This window comes from Chelonia mydas, chromosome 11 (genome assembly GCF_015237465.2).
Source record: "Chelonia mydas isolate rCheMyd1 chromosome 11, rCheMyd1.pri.v2, whole genome shotgun sequence".
In the NCBI taxonomy this organism is placed as follows: Eukaryota; Metazoa; Chordata; order Testudines; family Cheloniidae; genus Chelonia; species Chelonia mydas.
The window spans coordinates 49,592,210-49,615,833 of record NC_051251.2 but is presented as its reverse complement, the minus strand read 5'-3'; the positions used below and the strand labels follow the sequence as shown (position 1 = coordinate 49,615,833).

The window sequence follows — 23,624 nt, the reverse complement described above, 5'->3', positions numbered from 1 at the left end:
GTTCATTCACTTTTGAAACATATTGAAATATTAGCAACAAAAGGTTTTACTGGGAGAGGTAAAGAGGACCCCAAATTCTCATTGACCTCAGCAAAATGTATGGTTGCTCATTACTTTTTGGGATCACTCCTTAACAGTGAAGCAAAGGCCCAAATCCTCAAAGGTCAATGGGAGATCAGTGGGAGGTAGGCACCTAAATGCCTTTGAATATCTGGTCTAAACTCCCAAAATATTCTCTTATCACTTTGTGCTATATGGTAAAATAACATGGAGAGTACCATCACACCATTGTAGCTAATAGAAATGTCATTTAATTTACAATACTACTGAATAATCTGAGTATTTGCCACTTTGTCTATGCCTTTAAGTTATAACAGCATATCCAATGGATCTACTTAGAAATGGTCAAGAAATACTTTTTTTTCTTGTAAAAAGTTTTGACTAAAATTTAAAAAAATCATTTGTCCAAATTTCTCTTTCAAATGTTTTGGATTCTCATTGAAAAATCAAAACTGACAACAGAATTTTTTCCCAGTTTTTGGCTTTTTTGATTGATGAAAACTGGAAGGGGGGGGGAATCATTTTTTGTGGGGGCGGGTACTCAATGAAAACCGAAACATTTTTGATGAAAATGGATTTTTTTTTCTTGAAAATTTCTGTACATTTTATGTTGAAAAAAGTTTTGATCAAAGACTTTTGATCAACTCTAGACAGCAGGGATGCAATTTTAGTTAAACTGTAATACAGAATCCATTGACTCAAAAGCCTGCCCCTTTGACTTTGCTACAATAAATGGTGCTGACCACTGGGAACATTGAAAATGTAAATTTTAAAATTGTATGTATCTGTATGCTAAAAAGGTGAGTAATAATTTTATAGCTTTTTTTCTATCGCTGTGTATTTTGTGATTGATTTCTGAGAGCAATGAATGCCTCATAAAGTGTACACATTCAGAGTGGCAGGCTAACGGCTGCATCAGTGATTTTTCTATTTTCACAAATGTTCAAAAAGCTTTTTATTTCACTTGTCTTTGCCGCTGCCATAGCAAAATTTGTTGTCTACGTTATACTCTTACCTCTTGTCTACAGCGAAGGTCAAATCCTGCTCACTTTACCATTGTCAGCAGTCCCTTAGAGGTTAACAGCACTACTCACTTGGGTAAAGCAAAAAGAGTATATGACCTTATCTGGAAATAAGTTGGCACCTTTCTAGATAACCACACTTAGACACAAGTAGAAGATCCACCTAGACAGGCTTTACTCTGCTACAAATCTAGAGGGGCAGGATGATTTGGTAGCTATGGCACAGGGCTGTGCATTAGGAGCTATGGGTTCTATTTCCAGCTCTGCCTCTGACTTCCTGTGTAACTTTGAGCAATTCATTCTGGGTTTGTCTACATCAGGGGTGGGCAAACTATGGCCCGCGGGCCAGATCCAGCCCCTCAGGGCTTTGGATCCGGCCCATGAGATTGCCCCCCGTGGTAACGCAGGCCCCGCACAGCTCTCAGAAGTGGCCGGCACCACGTCTCTGGGGCCCTGCGGGGGGAGGGAGCAGATGGCTCTGTGCATTGCCCTTGCCTCCAGGCACTGCCCCCCGCAGCTCCCGTTGGCCAGGAACAGGGAACAGCGACCAATGGGAGCTGTGGGAGAGGTACCTGGAGGCATGGCAAGGGCAGCATGCGGAGCCCTGTGCCCCCCCAACTCCCCGAGGGGCTGCGCAGGGATATGGTTCCGGCCACTTCCCGGAGTGGCGTGGCGTGGGGCCAGGGCAGACAGGCAGGGAGCCTGCCCTTGCCCCGGTGCTCACCACTGCCACCCCGGAGCTGCTTTAGGTAAATGGCACTGGGCCAGAGCCCGAACCCCTCCTGCATCCTGCTCCCCAACCTCTGCACCTCGCACCCCTCCTGTACCCCAACTCCCTGCCCTGAGCCCCCTGCCACAACCCACACTCCTCCTACACCCTGAGCTCCCTCCCACAGTCCGCACCCCTCCTGCACCCAACCCCCTTCCCTGAGCCCCCTCATACACCCTCATATACCCCGCATCCCTCCTCTGCCCCAGTTCCCTCTGAGCCCGTTCCAGCACACCGCACCCCCTCCCACATCCCGCACTCCCACCAGCCCCCTGCCCCGGTCCTGCATTCAATTTCCCCACCCAGATGTGGCCCTCAACCCAAAAAGTTTGCCCACCTCTGGTCTACATGGTGCGTTACTGTGCTCTGCGCATGTTCCATTACTACTTCTTTGTGCTCATGACAATTGGTAGCTGAAAACCAATGTGGATCACTGATGGTCTGTGCTGGCTGTGTGGAAAATTGTGCAAGACTCGGCATGATGCTGGATGTGGGCTGAACTGTGTAGGAGTGCACTGCTCTACTCAAGCCGTATGAGTCAACCGGTGACCCAGACGTGGCCAAACACTTAATCAAAACTTTGAGCTGTGCTCACTGAGCCAGAGGGGAGGAAAAGACCAAGAACCTGGACTTTACACGTTCCAGCCAGAAATGCTGGAGTTTACTTTGTCACTTTAGAGTAGCCCAGCAACCATTGACACCACGCTGATTTCTGTGAGTACTAACCAATAACCAATCACCTGCTTTGCGTGGGAAAGACACCTCTGGAAAAAGAAATTAAGAGTCAAGTCCAGAGTCCGTGGAGGATCTTCCAAGGCAACACAAATCCAGAGCTTGCCCTGAACCTTTCATAGTTCCACAGCTGGACAGAGTGCTATATAACATCAAGTCTGACACCACTGCCGGCTAAGACAACATCCTTCCAGAGTTCCTGAAACATCTTGGCCTATGCCCCCATTCTTGGCTGGCTCAATTCTTCAAAAAGGTCACAATGAAGGAAGACTGCCGAAAAACTGGTGCATTTCAAAAGTCATCAGCCTCCTAAAACCTGGTAAAGACCCAAACCAGGCATCAAGCTACCCCCCGATATCACTGCTTTCTGTGTGTCTCAAGGTTCTAGAGTGCCTCATTTTACAGTGAATAACACCAGAGGTTGAGAATATTTTTAATGTCGAGCAAGCAGGCTTTCAACAATGTCAAAGCACACGTACTAACCACATTAATTGAAAATGGTTTTCAAAGAAACCTGAAAACAGGTGCTATTTTCCTTGACCTCACTGCAGCATACCTGGCACACAGGTCTACTTGTTAAAATATGAAGAGTCCTCCAACCATGGGTTACTGATGCCATCAAACAGCTACTCTAAGACAGACGGTTCAGGGTGCATGTTGGTGAGAAAACAAGTGCTTTGATAAAAACAGATGAGCAGGGTACCCCAAGGGTCTGTTCTAGCCCCCACCTTGTTCAATATATACATCAGTGACCTGCCACCAACCCAGTCATCTATGCAGACAATATCTGCTGTGGACTATAGGCTCCCACTTTCGATAAGCTGGAGAATACCCTGAGTGACGAAGCTGCAAAGCTGGCCAACTACTGCAAGACATGGCGCCTTCAGCCTAGCACCAGCAAGACAGTCTCTAGAACATTCCACCTCCACCATGCCAACACTAAGAGGGAATTAAACATCACAATGAATGGCCAGAGGCTGAAGCATGGAGCATACCCAGTTTACTTAGGCGTGACCCTCAACCAAACATATAAAAGCCAGCTGAGCAAGATAGCAGTGAAGGTCAAGACAGGCAAAAACCTTCTCAGCAAACTGGCAGGTTCTTCATGGGGAGTGGATGCTCCAACCCTAAGAACCTCAGCCCTTGCCATCTCGTACTGAAGAGCAGAATACTGTGTGCCAGTATGGATTCAGGAGGCACACACCAAACTTGTTGATGTGCAACTCAGTTCAACAATGTGCATAATTGCAGGAACTCTCTTACCAACTCATCTTCTATGGCTTCCAGTCTGAACCACATTGCTCCCTTACATCAGGAGGGAGATTACATCAGACAAGCTGCTTGAGAAGGTACATGCCAAACCACACTTGCCCTTGCCTTTTTGTCCACGTCTTCCACCACAACATCCACTGTGGTCGAGGCTGCCATGCCAGAATGTGACAGCAGGGTCTGTGTGGTGGGAATACAGGTGCTTAATATCAACCACCAATAAGTTCCTCTTCAGAGAACCTTCTGCTCATCTGCCTGGCTTCAACCTGCCATGTCATCTGCGGGCCTTTCTTAACCAATTCCAGACTGGGCAAGGCCTCTGTGCAGCCACCCAGCACTGCTGGGATCTTTGAGACAATCCAAGATGCAGCTGTGGCGCAGATCTAACAATGACACACATTATTGAGGTGTGCCCACCAACCAAATTCAGTGGTGGGCTCTGAGCTATTGCTTGGCTCAGCGAATATGCAAATACTTAATAAATTAGTGTGCACCACCTGAGGTATAAATGCTAGTGTGCACAAGTGCCTTGTACACTAGGGAACTTCTAGGGCATGCCAACAGGGTCCATGTGGGCCAGTGAGTGTATGACATGCCAGTATGCACTAGAATTTACATCCCACTGGTGTACACTAGTGCACTATGTAGACAGCCTTTATAAACTGATTAAATCAATCACCTTCAGCTGAGCCAGGATCAAGACCTTACATTAAATCAATCCCTCTGTGTCTAAATTCCCAATTTGTAAAATAGGGATTACAATTCTTTTCTGTTGCATGAGCATGTTGTAAGGATTTATTTATTAATATCTAGGAAGTGGTTTGAAAACCTTGGATGGAAGCTGCTGTAGCTATTATTTTACATACCGTGATATAGTCTACTCTCTTCATAATCCAGCATCCAAGATTGGTCCAATAACTTTGGGTGAAATACTGGCCCCTTTGAAGTCAATAGTAAAATTTCCATTCACTTCAGCAGGGCCACGATTTCATCCATTCAGATTAACATCCTGATCCTGGCACCAAAAACTCCCATCAATGTTAATGGGAATTTTGAATATGCAAGGAATGTAGGATCAGGCTGCTAAACTGCACGGCTCTTTGGGGGTGAGTTCCTGTCTTGTTATACAGGTACAAGCTTTAAAGAATTATGCATATATTGCATATGTGATTATATATATAGAATCACAAGGAGAAAGTTGTCATGAGAAGAATTAATCTCCAAGTGCAAAGTGTAGATCCAATCCAGACAGAAGAAGTTTCAGATGCTCCATTTTGTTATAATGAATACATGTCTGATGACATAGCATATAGTCTGAGTTTTCTAACATGTAAATGTTTCCGTTGCTTTCAGTATTCAGTACAAAATAATTGTAGTCTATTCTATCAGACTATTACAAAAGCAATTTCCTTTCTTACAGGTGAATCTTTTTTTCCTGTTGAATATTGTTCGAGTTCTCATAACCAAGCTCAAAGTCACACACCAGGCAGAATCCAGTCTATACATGAAAGCTGTGAGAGCTACACTCATTCTCGTGCCACTTCTTGGCATTGAATTTGTGCTGTTTCCATGGCGACCAGAAGGCCGTATTGCTGAAGAAGTATATGACTACGTGATGCATATCCTTATGCATTATCAGGCAAGAAGCTTTAAGTTGCACTTGTTCCCTTGAGCTAGACAGTACTTGCAATATGACTGCAAATAAATGAATGACAAAGGGAAATTCATTAATTTCTAAACCGTTTTTAGATCTTTATAAAAAAACTTCTGCTTATTAATAGCCTTATATTTCTCATTTCATTTAGATTAATCCTTTAAGAGGAATGAAATGTCATGCTAGCGTGCTGGCCCAATAGACCATCTGTATTATTAGTAATAATTCACTGAGTTTAGATTTGAAATGCATTTTTCCCCTTTGCTCTCTAGATCTGCGTTTTATTAGGGGGTGTGTGTGTGTGTGTGTGTGTGTGTGTGTGTGTGTGTGTGTGTGTGTTCTTGTATTTCAATAAATCTGTATGTATTGAAAAAATCAAGAGAAAAATTTTTATTTTGCAGGGTCTGTTGGTGGCTACAATTTTCTGCTTTTTTAATGGAGAGGTACAGTAACTGATTTCAATTTATTTAACTTTCTTAATTTTGGTTTAAAGTTAAAAGAAATTGTTTTGTTGTTGTTTTTTTAAATCCACCACCCCCATTTGTGATCCCAGTGACAAATGTAAAATTGTAAATAGAAATTTAAATTTACACTTCTACATTTTAAAATAAGTAAAAATGTCAGGGATAAAGTGTTTGCGAATAACTTACCTAGCAAGACCTGAATTTAGGCTTGAGTGTTGCCTCTAAAATATTTCATGAAATTCGTAAGGGTTTAAACCTATTAGGTGTTGAGCAGCCTAAAATTCTCTTGATTTCAGAAGTAATTAACGGCACTCAGCACTTTTCAGGTTAGTATCCATATAACAATAACAGCACTGCTATGTGGGAAAAAATTTCAGTACTGACAAATAAAATCGTAAATTCCTAGTGGACATGTATTCTCATCCAAGAAACTACCAAACTGTCATCATTGTGTCAGCCTTACCCACAGCAAGGCCTTGAATTGGTCCTTCAAGGTCAGGAATGAGGCACACTTGTGGGACAGAACTGGAAAAATTGTTGCTTTCTAAGAAATAACTGCTCTGTAATTAGGCTGAGGTCTCCATCCGTAGAACTGTGAATATGGTACCTTTCATGAACACTAACTGTACTGTATGAAATGGAGGTAAAAGGTCATCTCTTTTGGTGGTGTTTCAGATTTTTCATTTTGGGGGCAGAACTTTGGGCTTATGTTTTCCAAACAGCCTTTTCAGCACAAGTGGAAAAAACATTCAAGGCCAAGGCTTGGTAAAGTTTCTATATTTGGGCCATCAAAAAGTTTTCCTTGCTTCAGTTGGACCTCCATTCTTCTGGGAGTCCAATCCTGCCCTTCAGGTGACTACTGAGCAGACATGCCAAACCCTCAAAAAACCCACAGAAATTGGGCTTGTTTTTGGCTTAATTGGCTTGTGAGTTGCTTCTGGCTAGTTTTTGGCTTGTAGCTTGTTTGGCTTGTAGCTTGTTGCTTGTTATAGGTTGTTGCTTCTTTCTTTTGATCGGCTCCTGGCAAGCAGGGGCAAGGGGCAAGTGTAGGGGGGAGAGAGTCAGGGGTGCACAGCAGGCCCACCATTGTCCCAGACTGCACACTTCGGGGGATCTAGTCACATAGAGTGGTGGGTTCTTAGGGATTGGCTTGTTTGGGTCTTGTTTTGAAATGGGATTAGCTTGATTTTTGGCTTATTGTGAAAGTTGAGGTACTTATTTACTGCATGAAAGTTGGCAACTGTGCTACTGAGGGCACATACTTGCTCCTTCTGAAGTCAAAGGACTATGCCCTAAATCTTCAGTGGGCTAAGGCCCTGACCCTGCATCACAGAAGTTAATGGAACTTTGCCACCAGGTTTGTTTTCACTAGCAAAATAAAGCAATTTGGTACTTTTCCCATAGTTCTATCAGGGAGAGAGTTACTGATCCAGCAGTTACCTATTTCTACACAACTGCTTATTCCCACACATAATTCAATTACAGTATATGTGAGTAAGCAGATGTGTGGAAGTAAGAGTTTGTAGGATTGAGCCTTTAGGTATTTTTAGGGCTGTCAAGAGATTAGAAAAATCAATCACAATTAATCGCACTGTTAAACAATATTAGAGTACCATTTATTTAAATATTTGTGGATGTTTTCTATATTTTCAAATATATTGATTTCGATTACAACACAGAATACAAAGTATACAGTTCTCACTTTATATTTATTTTGGATTACAAGTATTTGCACTGTAAAAAAACAAAAGAAATAGTATTTTTCAATTCACCTAATACAGCGGACCCTCGCTAGAGCGTGGATTCACATATAGCGCGGTCGCAGCGATGGATCCCAAATTTAAATATTTAAATTGGGATCCATGGTAACGTGGCCCCTGCTATAATGTGGTCCCCGCGTTAACGTGGTACCGCACATGGATCCCGAACCCTGCATTCTAGCAAGGGTCCGCTGTACAAATACTCTAGTGTAACCTCTTTATCATGAAAGTTGAACTTACAAATGTAGAATTATGTACAAAAAATTGCATTCAAAAATAAAACAATGTAAAATTTTAGAGCCTACAAGTCCACTCAGTCCTATTTCTTGTTCAGATAATCGCTCAGACAAAAAAATTTGTTTACATTTGAAGGAGATAGTGCTGCCCACTTCTTGTTTACAATGTCACCTGAAAGTGAGGACAGGTGTTCTCGTGGCACTATTGTAGCCAGTGTCGCAAGATATTTACATGCCGGATGCGCTAAAGATTCATATGTCCCTTCATGTTTCTACCACCATTCCAGGGGACATGCATCCATGCTGATGACGGGTTCTGCTCGATAACGATCCAAAGAAGTGCAGACCAACACATGTTCATTTTCATTATCTTGAGTGAGATGCCACCAGCAGAAGGTTTTTTGGAGGTTCAGGTTCTGTAGTTTCCGCATCAGAGTGTTGCTCTTTTAAGACTTCTGAAAGCATGCTCCATACCTCATCCCTCTTAGATTCTGGAAGGCACTTCAGATTCTTAAACCTTGGGTCAAGTGCTGTAGCTATCTTTAGAAATCTCACATTGGTACCTTCTTTGCGTTTTCTCAAATCTGCTGTGAAAGTGTTCTTAAAATGAACAAAATGTGCTGGGTCATCATCCAAGACTGCTATAACATGAAATATATGGCAGAATGCGGGTAAAACAGAGCAGGGGACATACAATTCTCCCCTAAGAAGTTCAGTCAAAAATTTAATTAACCCATTATTTTTTTAACAAGCGTCATCAGCATGGAAGCATGTCCTCTGGTCTGGTGGCCAAAGCATGAAGAGGCACACAAATGTTTAGCATATCTGGCACGTAAGTACCTTGCAATGCTGGTTACAAAAGTGCCATGCAAATGCCAATTCTCACTTTCTGGTGACATTGTAAATAAGAAGAGGGCAGCATTATGTCCTGTAAATGTAAACAAACTTGAACAAGAAGTAGGACTGAATGGACTTGCAGGCTCTGAAATTTTACTTTGTTTTGTTTTTGAGTGTAGTTATGTAACAACAAAAAATCGACATTTGTAAGTTGCACTTTCACAACAAAGAGATTTCACTTCAGTATTTGTATGAGGTGAATTGAAAAATATGATTTATTTTGTTTATCATTTTTATAGTGCAAATATTTGTAATAAAAAATAATATACACTTTGATTTCAGTTACAACTGAATACAATATATATGAAAATGTAGAAAAACATCCAAAATATTTAATATATTTTAACTGGTATTCTATTGTTTAACAGTGCGATTAAACTGTGATTAATTGCGATTAATTTTTTTAATCATGATTAATTTTTTTTAGTTAATCGTGTGAGTTAACTGTGATTAATCGACTGCCCTAATATTTTCATTAGGCATTTTAAGAATGTATGAGAAACAGATAAATCATTTGACTAATAAAGAAGAATTGACTCAAATGCACACCCAAAATCTGAACTAACCAAAACTGAACTGCAACTTTCTTATGGTTTGGATAAGTTTCTCTCTCCATTATTTTTGGAGCTGGTCAGAACATTTCTGACCAAATTATGTTGTACCAAAATATGCTGTTTTGCAGAATCTGAAACATTTTGCGGAAATCAGTTTTGCGGAAAACAGTTTTGAGGCAATCCCTGTTGGGGAGTGAAAGACATGCTCATAGTTGGTAATCTTGTCATTAATGCAGTGCCCTGGGATGTGATAGACCATACTTCAAGTCCCTGCTCCTCTGCCTGTTCCAGAACAGAGTTTTTCATCACAGATGATTCTGAATCTGATTGGATCACCGCCCACATCACTGTGCCCTAATCACTGCCCCTCCCCTGCCCTCCGCAACTGAAAAGCTCAGGTTTTGATCTGAAAACGGATAGTTTGACAGAATTCAATTTTTGTGCAAACATTTGAATGGTTTTAGTTTTGTTCTACTGGGAAACGAACAAAATGGATGCAAAATGGAATTGCTGTCCTTTGATCAGCTATAATTATTTTTAATTTATGTGCACCTCTTAACAATGTTTCCATTCCACTGCAGAACAAAATCAAATCTACTTGTGGTTTTAAATTTAAAACTTGCTCTATTAGCATTAGTAATCAATTATTTATTCTATTAGGGTTCCAATATTATGAATTTACAAGCTATACTTCAGCCGTATTCTCTCCGGAGCCAGAGGTTTGTTCAGTGTCAGGGAGTTGGGCAGCTGTCAGTTACACCACTAATTTAGGGTCCTTAATGGGCCTTACAATGCTGGAGGATCAGTGTAACAAAGCTTAGCGCTGCTGTGCCCTCTACAAGCAGAATACTTGCAGGGAGTTCCCCTCCAACAAGGGAATTTTCTGCTGGGCATCTGTGGACAGATTACAGCAATTTAGCATCACCTGAATTACATAAAAGGGCCATAAATCATCTTGACATCTGGCCCACAATCTTTAATCTTAGCTGATCTTTGTCCATTTACATCCCATTGCGCAGAATCTTATGTTTTAAACATTGTCTCCTATCGTCTTTAGGTCTTCCAGTGGCACTATTCAACTTTTTTTCAGCTGGCTATAATTTCATTATATCTTGCTATAAAAATGATAGTGTAGTAAGGTATAACGGCTCAAGGGGGGAATGACAATAAAGTTAAAAATCATACAAAAATCTGTACTCAACAAGTGTTCTCTTGGTCTCTTACTAGATTCTGCTGCAGATATGACATTCAGCAGGCATAACTCATAATCTTCTGTCCTTAAGGGCCTCTGTTATAGCAGTCTTGAACTTGATATGACTTATCTATGATACGTCCCTTTAACATCACTTGCCATAGCAAAACCTCATTATAATTTACAGAATACTAGGCATCCTAGAGAAGTGGCAACATGCATGTGCAGTTTGTGTTGCTATATGGGATAACAGTGAATAAGGAATCTGCATCTGCTGCAAGTTTCTTTATTATTAATGGCATGTGGGTTTTCCATTCCTTTGGGCAATGGAAAAGTCTTTACAGCAAAGATTGAGGTATAAGAATTGTTGGAAAGTAATCTCTTTTCTTTATCCATATGCTGGGGTTTCCCAACTGCTATGGACAATAGCATCACTTTACCAGCAGGAAACCGCTATACCAGGCACTCAGATACAAGCTCTAACGTAGAGCGTAGCATGGTCTGCAATCACAGTGGGTGTTTGGAGCAGCCCAAGCTTCAGTGGGCTTGATACAGACCTCGTTGAAGTCAGTAGAAAAATCCCTATTGATTTCAGTGAACTTTGGATTAAACCAATAGTTTGGTTAGGGCATATTCAGTTGAACAGGAGACTGGCAGGAGCACTGCCCGAAGAGCCAGCACAGAGGGACATCTTTAAACTAGGAAGAAAAGCAAGAGCCATACAGCCAGATAGGGCACATGTCTTAGTGACCAGGAACTATGGCCATGACTATATATACTTTGCAATATGAGCTTATTTTAGGATGTTTTTTGACTGTTTATTTTCATGTAAGAGAGTGAGCCCGCAGTCTGCTAAAACTATTTAGAATTGGTCAAAGCTGAGAAAAGGATGATAAAGTGCTTCGACCACTCTGGATGTATCTTTTGTTAAAGGAGTATAATCTGGGGCAAAGCTTTTCTGCTGCATTGATTAGCAATTTGCTGTGCAGTTCCTAGGTGTTGGGTTAGACGCGTCAGATGAGACTGCAGGAAAGCCAGAAATAACGGATAGGTAAACTGCAGTGCATTACAAGAATAGACTGGTAGTGACATGTTGATTCAACGGTAACAGAGGGGCTATTGCATGAGAGGTTTAAAAGGCTTGGCTTAGTGTAGGAAGAAATACCATGAGAATATGTTGGAGCATGGAGGTGTGGGGAGGGAGGAGAAGATAAAAGAGAAAGTGAGAGAGCCATATTGAAGCACCAAATATAAGCAACAATTGTAGACAATATATCACGCTACTTTGACTGCTTTGTTCTTAAAAATTATTTTTGATTTGTATTGCAATAGTGTCAAAGACGTTACAACCTTAGTTCCTGCCCCAAAAATTTTACAAACTAATTGAAGAGATGATTCAATAAGTGTGGCAAACAGGAAGGAAGGAAAAGCGGATGAGGGTACTGATGGTCTTGTGATTAAGACACTAGTCCAGAATTAAGATGATCCATTCTGAATCAATTCCTAGCTCTGCCATAGAATTCCTGGGTGACTTTGAGCAAGTCACTCAATTTCTCTGTGCCTATTAGTAAATGGGAATAATAACAATTTCTCTTTCCCATCATCTTAGTCTGCATCTGCATTCTGCACAGTTCAGGGAGGTGTGTAAGTTGCTTCAAATCAACCCAGCATTGTGGTTTTCTCTCTTATTTATAAGTAAATATAATACCTGGTGGAAAACAGGAAGCCAGTAGAAATATTCAAAGTGTGGGGTGTCCTGGTCAGAGTGATGGCTCTGAGCAGCTAAGTTTTGAATAGATTATAAAATGCATTCTAAAGCTTCCCTCTCAGAAGGGGAGATGTTTTAGAACATTCTTCTGCCTCGTGGCTCCACATGATTGAAGTGGGTTAACCACTGCAAAAAATTAAGGTCACACACCAGCCTTAAGCCATGTGCAGAATTCCCTTTGATGTGGACTGGAACTGCATACACGGACTGAGAAGAATATATGATCTTTTGTGTAGCAAGAGCAAGGTGATTAAAATGGATTACAACGGTAGTAGATGGTGTCCCAGATGGGAGAAGAAAAATACTAGCTTCCTTCTTAACTCTTTAAATAATTCTCCTCTCCCCAAAGTATATTTTATTTGTCAGCATACTGGGGAATATGAAACTCTTTTTAACTGAGGTTTTGATAGCAGACTATAGGAAGTCTAAATGTTGTGTCTATGCTGTTCTATTCATATTTATTTATCATAATTAAAGCTGGAGAGAAATTAGACAAAATAAGCCATTTTGTTAGAAAAATGTAAACTAAACAAACAAAAACCTCAAGACATAAGGAAAGCTGAATGGAAGATGTTGCCCCATAATAGTAATTTGTTAACAGACACTGTTCCATCTGCAAATGTTAGTTTATATTCCAAATGGATGTACATCAATAAATCTGACAACATAAAAATGAAGGGCAAGATTTTCCCATGTGACTGGTGATTTGAGTACTAACTTGAGACACATGGTCCTGTGTCAAGACAACTGCATCTCAATATTTTATGAAAATCAGGCTCATCACAAATTAGGACCCCATAATTATTAGTCTGAAAATTTTGGCCAGAAGGAAATGAATAGTTAAGCTATTACATTACATTAAATGCTAATCAGATAGGACCAGATCTTGAACACGTGGTATCCCTTTTAGCACCTATTGTTAACAGCTGCAAATAACTCTGACACAATTTAGCACGTAGGCGCCTGGTATTTTGCTTGTGCAAAAGGGAAGCTAGGATGTAGATGAGAAGGAATGCAGGTCCATAGGGCTAAAACTCAATCCCTCCTGTAACGACACTGACTTCAGGGAAGTTACATGAATGTTCACTTTGGTCTATAATATAGTTAAGTGGTAGGACTAATACATAATCCCTGATGCTTAAATCTGAGCAAAAACATAAATTAAGATTTTCCATAAATTTGATTTTCTTACAAGCAGCTGTTCCAGCATTCTGATCACTCGTAACTTGGCCTCCTTCCTCAAAAACTGATTACATGTGAATTTCATTAACACAGCACTTTAGTAAATCCAGTCTTCCTGTTGCACAGGTGTTTTGCCATATTGTATTAGAGGAAACCAGTGAAATACATAACATCCTTACAATGAAGCATGTAAACAAACTGAGGCCGCTGTGGTCTTTGGCTAGTCTATAAAATTTATTTTTAACCAGGGTAAGAACATGTGCTGCAACTACCTTGCCATTAGTTTTATGAAGGCTTGATCACAAATAAGAGAAGACTTGTTGGGCCAGATCCTCAGCTGGTGTAAATCGGACTTCAATGGAGTTATATCAGCTGATGTTGCTGAGGATCTGAACACATTAATCATGAATAGAGATAACCTTTGCATAACCACATTAGGGCTGAGGCAGTGTGTGAAAAGTTGTACTTCTGGGGCCCACGGTATAGAATAGCCCAGTCTCTGGAGCTATAAATCCAAAATCTTCCACGAGCATTGAATGTATTAAAAATGTTAAATATAATGATGTTAGTCTAGATTTACCAAAAATACAGTCTAATTCAATTTGTATTTCTTTCATAATAGCTCATGATTTTGATGCTGTATACTAATTTTAAGGCCCGCACATAAGCATCTTTCCATGTAATTTATACACATTTTTTCCCTCTTCCTTTCATGGAATAGGTCCAAGCTGTTTTGAGAAGGCACTGGAATCAGTACAAAATCCAATTTGAGCACAGCTTCAGCCACTCAGATGCTATGCGCACAGCTTCCTACACGGTATCATCCATCAGTGATGTTCAGGGCTACAGCTTCAATCACGATTTCACGAGTGAACATTTAAATGGGAAAAGCTACCATGACATGGAGAATATTGTTTTAAAATCTGAAAAGCTGTATGGTTGACTGCAGAAATGCTGTATTGCCCACATTCTAGTCCTCATAGCTCATGAACTTGAAGTTTGAGTTAATGACTTCGTGGCCAGAAGATTTTTACCTCACTTGGGACATGTTTTTCCTGAATGATGCAAACTTAAGACAATGTATTTCTCACGCGTATATACATATGCACATATGTGTGGGTGTATATGGTATGCACACATACACACATATATGTTCATATATAGATATAAGTACATATATAAAGAATCAGACTTTGCCTCTTCCGTTTCTACTGTGTAGACCAAGTTGGCAATTATTTTGTATGCAGGGAATCAATGAAGGATTTCTTATTCTTTTGAAAGGTTGTGTAAAGACTGTATTGTATTGAAAGCCATATCATTTGCCTGCGAGAACTCATCTTGTAAATACTGTCTTAATCATAATATATTTGCTAAATTCATCCAGTACGCAACCTAAATAAGTGGTTAAGATTGAACTCTGTCAGGAAAGACAGATTGTTGAAGATAATCAAGTCTGAGATGTTGATATGTATCTGGCTCATTTTTTGCCACTATTTTAAACCAGGCATATTGTAAAGGCACCCAGATGCCAATGCCCGAAATCTGAGGCATGAAACCCCCACTGCTTCTATTCTTCAATGTTACATTTTACGAGATGTTTGTAATTATTTTAGTGGACAGACAGCCTGATCCTGCTACAAATGAAGCAAATGGAAGTTTCTTATTGACTTTAATGGGAGCAGGACCAGTGAGGACCTGATCTGGAAAAGCTGATGAGCCCATCTTTATCTTTGACTTTGATGGAACTTAAATTAGTGCTTAAGCTGTTTGTAGAAGTCAGGCAGGATTGCTGACTTGGAGCAAGATTGCATACGTGTAAAGAAAAATATTTTCCTTGCCACATGGCTGATACCTGGCTCCTTAGTTTATGAATCAGGCAAAACGAATCCCATTGATACAGTGGGAGTTTTGTCTGAGAAAGGCATGCAAGATTGGATGGCATGCAAATAAATATTATCTTAGAGCCAGCTTCTTTGGCCTAGCCTAGAGTAATAAGAAAAGATGGTTTGGGGCATTTTCCAGTGGTTTTTGGAAAACTTACCAAGTCTATCTTATGAAAATCTTTTGGAGCCTTTCTGAAGTGCCTTGTTTGGGAAATTCAGTATTATTTTGTGGTGACTGATTGTATAAGTCTTGAATCTGTTAAGGTCTTAAGAAAAATATGTCTGTAAAGACAGCATTTTCTGTGTATTTTTAAATGTTTTAAACAAATCGTGTATTTTCAATACAAAGGAAGAAAAATCAAAAGGGGGCACATGATAAAAAAGTCTTATTCAAAAGTGTTTTTTTAAGGCTGAATAAAGGGAAATAAACAGAAATGGATGAAAAATCTAGTACTGTGCACGGTAGAATATTGCCATGCAAAAGTATTTCTGATTTATTAAAGCCAACACCAGAGGATTAAAACATACTTTCTCAGAACACCTCAGTTTTAGAAGCTTATTGTTGAATATGAATAATTCAGTTTTGGCCTTTAAGGGTGATATGTCATTAGTCTTCTAACAGACTTCAACAGACAGCTAATTAGCCAGCCATCGTAGGGCTTATCAGTTTGAGATTTCATAAGAATGTGAATAGTTTTTGTCTTCATCACAGCAGTTTGCAACTTTATGTATATGTTTAAACCTTCTTTTGGCTGGTGATTGAATTTAGATTGAATTCTGTTGGCTGGTGAGTTAAATTCTAGAGGCCTAATGTTCCCATTAGATGATGCAACTCTATTGATTTTACTGGGGTTTTTACCTCTTAGTGGAAGGGAGTATTGGCTGCTCATAGCTCCATTAAGGAACTGTGGGAAGGTAGGGGGTTAGAATGAGGTCCACAGCTTCTGGTACAAGAGCCATCCTAACAGCTCACGGTGACAGGCCCAATGTAGTGCCATGTACACTCTTAGAAAAGAAACAGCATGCAGCCCCAGCAAGGGGAGGTGAGAAAAAATCCTATGTGGCCATGGTGTGCCAAATGGCGTGAGAGCTACATTTTGTCCCTAAGCATGAGGTAGACCTTCTTGCCTATGGCTGTTGTATTAGAGAATAAGTTCCCTACACCCTCTTCTTACAACACCCCTCTCACATACACAGGCAATCAAGAACATGGTCTAAATTCTCCTTTATCAGAATAAATTTGAATTAAATCCTTACACTGATTTCACACAGGGTCTTTTTTATATATACTTTGTACTGTGTTTGGAGCAAACACTGGTGTAGTTACTATCTGTGCTCTGAAGGAATATAGACAGTTATGGGGTCTTTTTTAAGAGTTCTTTTTACCAAGCCAGCATTTCTTAGTAACTGTAGTTTGCTGTTAGTATGTTATTCGGTGAGGATTTGAAGTCTCAAAGAGGGTTGGGGGAATACCTGTCTTGTTTAGGATCTAATTTTGTATTTGGTATCTGTAATACTAAGATGTTAGTTTTATATGTTTATGGATATTACTTCAAATGAGAGAGAGTGTCTATTTTTATGCTACTGCTGTCAGTTAATAAAATGCCACAAAGAAGTTAGGTGATGCTCACTGCTGGCTGCTCAGTTGATTCCATTTTTTAAAATGTTAATTTACTAATTGTTTTGTCATTCATTATTTTTCAAGGTAATGATCTGCTAGAGTATTTGGCTGAACACATGCTAAAGCACATCCTCCTATGTTACCATTTCATGTCCTAAAAGAGTCATGCTAGAAATCAAGCAACATTCAAACTATTGTACAATGTAAATAAGATTAATGGACTATAGCAGTGTATTTATTGCTTATCAAGTAAGAACGAAATGAAAAAATGTGAAATTATTTTTGGTCTTATTTTCACTCTGTTCCTATGAAACATTCATTTTAATTGTTGACAAAGTATTAATTTTCTGATCAATAAAACATTATTATGCTTATTCAGTTCTTAGAGGTTTTACATATAAACGCCATTACAATAGCAATAAAGGTGAGCAAATGCTCAGGCTTTTTACTCCTTCCTAACTATGTATGAAAAGTAATCTGAATCTAGGGAAATAGGTATAAAATTGTTAGTAGCACTACATAATGCTGGAGTATTTTTTAATGTTCTGCAGATTACAGTCTCCTAAAGCTTCTGATGCCATACAGGCAGATTCTCCAGCACCTGTATGCAACCCCAAGTGATTTCAATTCACAAGTTTCCATAGCTGCACGACTAATGGCTGTCTTCTTGTCACACTTACTTCTGAATCTGCCTTTGGTTAAATGCCGTATATAAATAGTCAATTGCTAATATTATTCGGCTGGAGTGTCTTTTCCATGGATACCTATGGGAACAAAAGGGCTGAGTAAACTTAGGGTATGTCTTCACTACCCACCTGATTGGCGGGCAGCGATCGATCCAGTGGGGATTGATTTATCGTGTCTAGTCTAGACGCGATAAATCGACCCCCGAGCGCTCTCCCTTCGACTCCTGTACTCCAGCGCCACGAGAGGCACAGGCAGCGTCGACGGGGGAGCGGCAGCAGTCGACTCACCGCAGTGAAGACACCATGGTAAGTCGATCTAAGTACGTCGACTTCAGCTACATTATTCACATAGCTGAAGTTGTGTAACTTAGATCGATTTCCACCCCCCCTCCCTCCGCACCAGTGTAGACCAGGGCTGAGCCTATTTCACACCAAGCCATAGAGTTCTGCACAAACATAGTGAATCTGCCTAACAACTTTCCTGTTGCACTAACAGTGCAATAGCAAATCTCACCCTGTGGTAAAATGCGTATTTGTTTTTGCAGCATATTCTGTAAGCAGATGAATAGAAAAGCAGCTGGGAAATGTGTTTTGCAGCTATGACTGATGATCACATCATAACCCAGATATGTTTTAATTATGATAAATTGTGGACTTTGAACTTTAAAGAACATCTGGCTTCTGTTTGAAGAGATGCCTGACAGTACAACATTGCTGAACTAATGTGAAATAAGAAAAGGAGGACTTGTGGCACCTTAGAGACTAACCAGTTTATTTGAGCATAAGCTTTCGTGAGCTACAGCTCACTTCATCGGATGCATTCAGTGGAAAATACAGTGGGGAGATATATAAATCTGTATTTTCCACTGAATGCGTCCGACGAAGTGAGCTGTAGCTCACGAAAGCTTATGCTCAAATATATTTGTTAGGCACTAAGGTGCCACAAGTCCTCCTTTTCTTTTTGCGAATACAGACTAACACGGCTGCTACTGTGAAACCTGGCATAATGTGAAATAGTTTCCCTTTGACAACTTATTTAATTTTGGCAGATGAAGAGCAAAGGCCATAGCATTTTTTGATAAATAAATAAAATAGACTAAGGCAGTCTGTGCCACAGTTGTATTAGACGAAGATGAGGCATGTGCCACGGCACACAAGAAATACCAGGTATGTTAAAATATCTAAGCCAAAATTTTAGGAAAGGGGTAACAATTACACCGTGATAAGCATGATCAAAGAAGCAACTTAAAAGACTCCAGTTCCACAAGGTACTAAAGCACGTGGTTAACTTTAAGCATAGGCGTAGTCCTTTTGAAGTAAATTAAGTAGTTCCACAGATGGTCCCCTTGAAGTCAACAATGCTGCGATGACAAATTAGACCAGCTGAGGCTCTATCCCCGTGTGACCATTTACATGGTTACGTACCTTGCTGAAGAGGAGCCTATAGCACTGATAGTAGTTCACTTCAACTACCCGCATATAAAGCAGTCAACTATAATATCAGAGAAGCAATTTCTTGACATCTTCAACAATTGTTTCCTGGAACAGGTATTAATACAAGCACACAAGTCAATGAAAAGAACAGAAATGATGGCTTACAAAATCTAAGTCGGAAATTAGGTTGGCAAATGGGGAATTGAAAGAGCAATTTGCCAAAGATATAAAAATAAATACCAACACATTGTTTACAGAGGTTGTAAATGGAGTGCATGCCAAAGAATCAGTGTGTTCATCAGCCCTCCCGAGGGATCAGTTAAAGGAGATAAGGTTGTTGCAAAGAAGCTCTCTTCGTAATAGTCTTCAGCACAGAAGATGGCGGGGGAAATATTTACTCTTTTTCATCAACTAAAAAACATAGAATGGATAAAGATTCAGGGATGAGAAAAAGCAGGAGCTGGAATTAATTGACAAATTAAACAATGGCAAGTTGCCAGGCCTGGATGAAGTCCATCCAAGTGTTCAAAAGGAATTTAAGAATAAAGAGACTATACTGATTAAAAAATATTCAAACTCACATTAAAATCAGCTATGGTTCCAAAGATCTGGAGGGAAAAGTGCTAGAAGGGTTCCTGGGAATTACAGACTGGTATGTGTATTTTACTTTGGTACAGTTAATTGGCCAGAACCTTAAAAACTTGGCTGAATAGGATATGATAGGCAACACACAGTACAGTTTCTTGAAAGGCAAACCAACCCTTTTCTATCTAATAGATATATTTACGTCGGTCAACAAAGTAGCAGATAAAGGAAAAACAAGTAAATATTTATTTGAGCTTTCAGAAAGCCTTTGATAATATCTCCCACACAAGGCTAAAGTGCTGTCATGGATTAGAAATTTGCAGTAAGAGACCAAACAAAGAATAGGAATAAATTGTTAATTTTCAGCATGGTAGTATCTACTGGATCGGCCATACTAGGGGTTGGTGGTGATTAAAAGCGGGTGAACAGTGACATAGCACAGCGGTTCTCAACCAGGCGTCCTCAGCCCTGGAGTTTTTATAGCATGTTGAGGGGGTCCTCAGCAAGAAAAAGGTTGAGAACCCCAACAATTGTTTTGACTAGAGCAGACAATGAGGAATTCCAGAGAGCTCAAACAAAGCTTGGTGAACGGCAGCATGATGAGCGATGACCCTTGATGTTTACAAATGCAAGGTAATGCATATGGGAAAGGAATAATTTGAACTAGGCATACAGATTTCTGAGTTTTAAATTGACTGTAAACATTAAAGAGAAAAGACTTGGGCAACATTGTGGACACCACAATGAAAATGGGGTGGTCATAAAAAACTTATGTAAGCATAAGATTGGACTAACTGGACCACAGTTCTGACACAGTATGATAGCACCTGTGTGCCAGTCTCTCACAAATGGGAGTGATCACTCTATAAGGCAGAGTCTATAGTGCCATGTAGCATGTGTTTCAACTCATTCCTTTCTGAACATAGCCATAAACCACACCTAGAATCCAAATATTTAGATTCCAGATGACCTGAAGGTGCACAATACTTCAAGAGGGATCAGCACCTTGGAGGATTTGTCCTGAAAGCAGGACATGGGAGTTTATTAAATATTAAATAGCTCATGGGAGTTCATACCCATCTGGAGGAATTTATCTTCTGAACAAATTAAATGGTGTCGGTCTCTCTAACTGTCTTGAGACATCCACTGAAGGGATATGTAATCTTGCAATGCAGTACTTAGCTCTAAATGTGCATGTCTTTAACCCAGAAGTTAGTTTACAAAGGGTCCTATGTGATACGTCTATTTATACTGTAAGTATTTTCACTTTCTCATGACAGGTGATACTCTCACCATTCAGTCATTAGAAAGTTACGACCAAAAACTTCATGAAATACTGAACTGACAACAGAGGCCAAAAAAATCAACAAGCCAGCCAATTCACCATTGAAACTAAAATTCTCACCGTAATAGGACTTGCTACCTCTTAGGGTTGATTACAAATATGGCATTTGGCATTCACTATTTGCTGCACAGCAGGTGGAGCTGAGGTTAAAATTCCTGCCATAATCTTGAAGTTCCTGGCTTTTGTTGGTTTGTGTCAACTTGTTCCTGTTCTCTACTGCAAGTACTTTGTATCAGAAAGTGAAAGCATAGGTACTTGTGCTCAGGTTTTTGAGCCCCTACTCAATTCATCAGGATGTGTGGCATTTATCATTAGAAAGGCTGGACCGCTCTCTCATTTTAATTTCAAAGATAAGAGCAATTTACTAACAGAAACCTAAACTGGTACGACCAAAAAGAGTGTTCAGTTTATGTTTCCCATAATAAACTGTTTGTTAACTCACAAAACGAAAGCATTGGGAACCTTATTTTCATTGACTTCTAAACATTACGAATAAAGAACGCTGAATTTAGGCAGGCTTTGTTTTAATAAATCAAGAATCATAACGATGTCTAGGTCCCAGCATTCCCGCTGTTTATTCCATTAAGAACTAGTTTAACTATCTTTCTATTTTTTCCTCTGCCTTAATGTAACAATATGAATACTGAGCAGTTATACCGCGCTTTTCAGATGTAGCTCTCCAAATTCTTTAGAAACATTGGCAAGCATTAGTATACCACTATAAATATGGGAATACTGAGGTATAGACAAGACGTTTTCAACCTTTTTCTTGCTGAGAACCCTTTCGACATGCTATAAAAACTCCAGGGCCCAGCAGGAGAGGGGGGCATAGGCAATTTCACTTCTATTTTTGGGAGGGCAAGGGCTAGCTTCACACAGCAGGATCCAAGGAAGGAGTGCCACTTCCACCCTCCTGACTCACCTCACCTGCCTGTCTGGGTTCTGGGGTGGGGGAGGGAAGGGGGTGCTATCAAAAAAATATAACTCAAATGGGGGACTCAGCTCAAAAAGTTTGAAAACTGCTCCGGGTGCAGGCAGCGTGTCGCTAGGGGCTATGTGTAGTGAGGGGTGTAGCTCAGGGTTCAGGGAGGAGAGTGCTAGGGGCTGTGTGTGGGCAGGGTGGTAGCTAAGGGTGCAGGCAGGGGGTGGCTAGGGGCTGTGTGCGGGCAGGGTGGTAGCTAAAGGTGCAGGGAGTGGGTAGCTGGGGCTGTGTGCAAGAGGCAGGGAAGCTTGTGGTGCAGGGAGTGGGTAGCTGGGGCTGTGTGTGGGCGTGGGGGGTAGTTCAGTGTGCAGGGAGGGGGCAGCTAGGGGCTGTGTGTGCGGGCAGGAGGGTAGTTCAGTGTGCAGGGAGGGGGCAGCTAGGGGCTGTGTGTGGGTGTGGGGGGTAGTTCAGTGTGCAGGGAGGGGGCAGCTAGGGGCTGTGTGTGCGGGCAGGGGGGGTAGTTCAGTGTGCAGGGAGGGGGTAGCTGGGGCTGTGTGTGGGCGTGGGGGGTAGTTCAGTGTGCAGGGAGGGGGCAGCTAGGGGCTGTGTGTGCGGGCAGGAGGGTAGTTCAGTGTGCAGGGAGGGGGCAGCTAGGGGCTGTGTGTGCGGGCAGGGGGGTAGTTCAGTGTGCAGGGAGGGGGCAGCTAGGGCTGTGTGTGGACGGGGGGTAGCTAAGGGTGCAGGGAGGGGGTGGCTAGGGGCTGTGTGGGGGCGGGGGCTAGCTGGGGTTGTGTGCAGGCAGGGGGCTAGTTCAGGGTGCAGCGAGGGTGTAGCTAGGGAATGCACAGGCGGGGGGTGGGGGAGCTCAGGGTGCAGGGAAAACAATAGCTAGGGACTCTGTGCCAGGAGGGCTCCCCCTGCGGAGGTTGCTCCCTGAGGGCTCTGCTGGCCCCAGAGCGGGGTCGCTCCACCTGGGTGTGAGCAGTCAAAGAGGGCTGGGAGCTGAGGAGCAGCCACAACCCCAGACACCAGCAGCAGACGGGGGAATGCCACAGCTGCCCACTCCATGGCTCCACCTGCCCCGCACTGCCTGGCTCTGGCTTCCCACCTACAACCTGACCAGAGGGCCGGGCCTGAGGGGGGATGGGGGAGAGGAGGCAGTGTGGGGACAGTGGGGGGACTGCTCCGCTCTGGGTAAGGCACTGCAGTTTGGGGGGGCAACACCCTTATGGCCCCCAACTCTGGCCATGGACTCAGGGCTTCTGCAGGGAACGCCGGGGCTCAAGGGTCCAGTCCTGCACAGCTCACAACTTCGTAGGGCAGGGAGGGGGAAACACTGGGGCTCTCGGCTTCAGCCCCACGCCAGTCCCGGCTTCAGCCCTGCAGGGGGGTGCCGGGGCTCAGGGCACTGGGTTTCAGCTGCGGGGCTCTGCACCCCTTCTGTCCCCCAAAAGGGCTCACAGTCCCCCGGGGAGCAGCAAACCCTAGGTTAAAAACCTCTGGTACAGACAACTTAAGTGACTTACCCAACATTTCACAGCAAGTTAATGGCCAAACAAGGAACTTTCTCCTGACTTTCATTCCAGAGC

At 41.6% G+C, this 23,624-nt stretch overlaps 1 protein-coding gene across 6 annotated transcripts in view; it reads left to right on the top strand.

Annotated features, from left to right (window-relative positions):
* Positions 1 to 17,437, top strand: part of CALCRL (calcitonin receptor like receptor) — a 96,970-nt gene extending 79,533 nt beyond the window's left edge. For all 6 annotated transcript variants that reach the window (XM_037912690.2, XM_043524802.1, XM_043524801.1 and 3 more), the window contains 3 exons: positions 5,273 to 5,491; positions 5,908 to 5,949; positions 14,281 to 17,437. In XM_037912690.2, coding sequence (XP_037768618.1) covers positions 5,273 to 5,491; positions 5,908 to 5,949; positions 14,281 to 14,502 — 483 coding nt within the window. In that variant the 3' untranslated portion in view covers positions 14,503 to 17,437. The remainder of the gene's footprint in view (positions 1 to 5,272; positions 5,492 to 5,907; positions 5,950 to 14,280) is intronic.
* Positions 17,438 to 23,624: the final 6,187 nt, after the last annotated feature.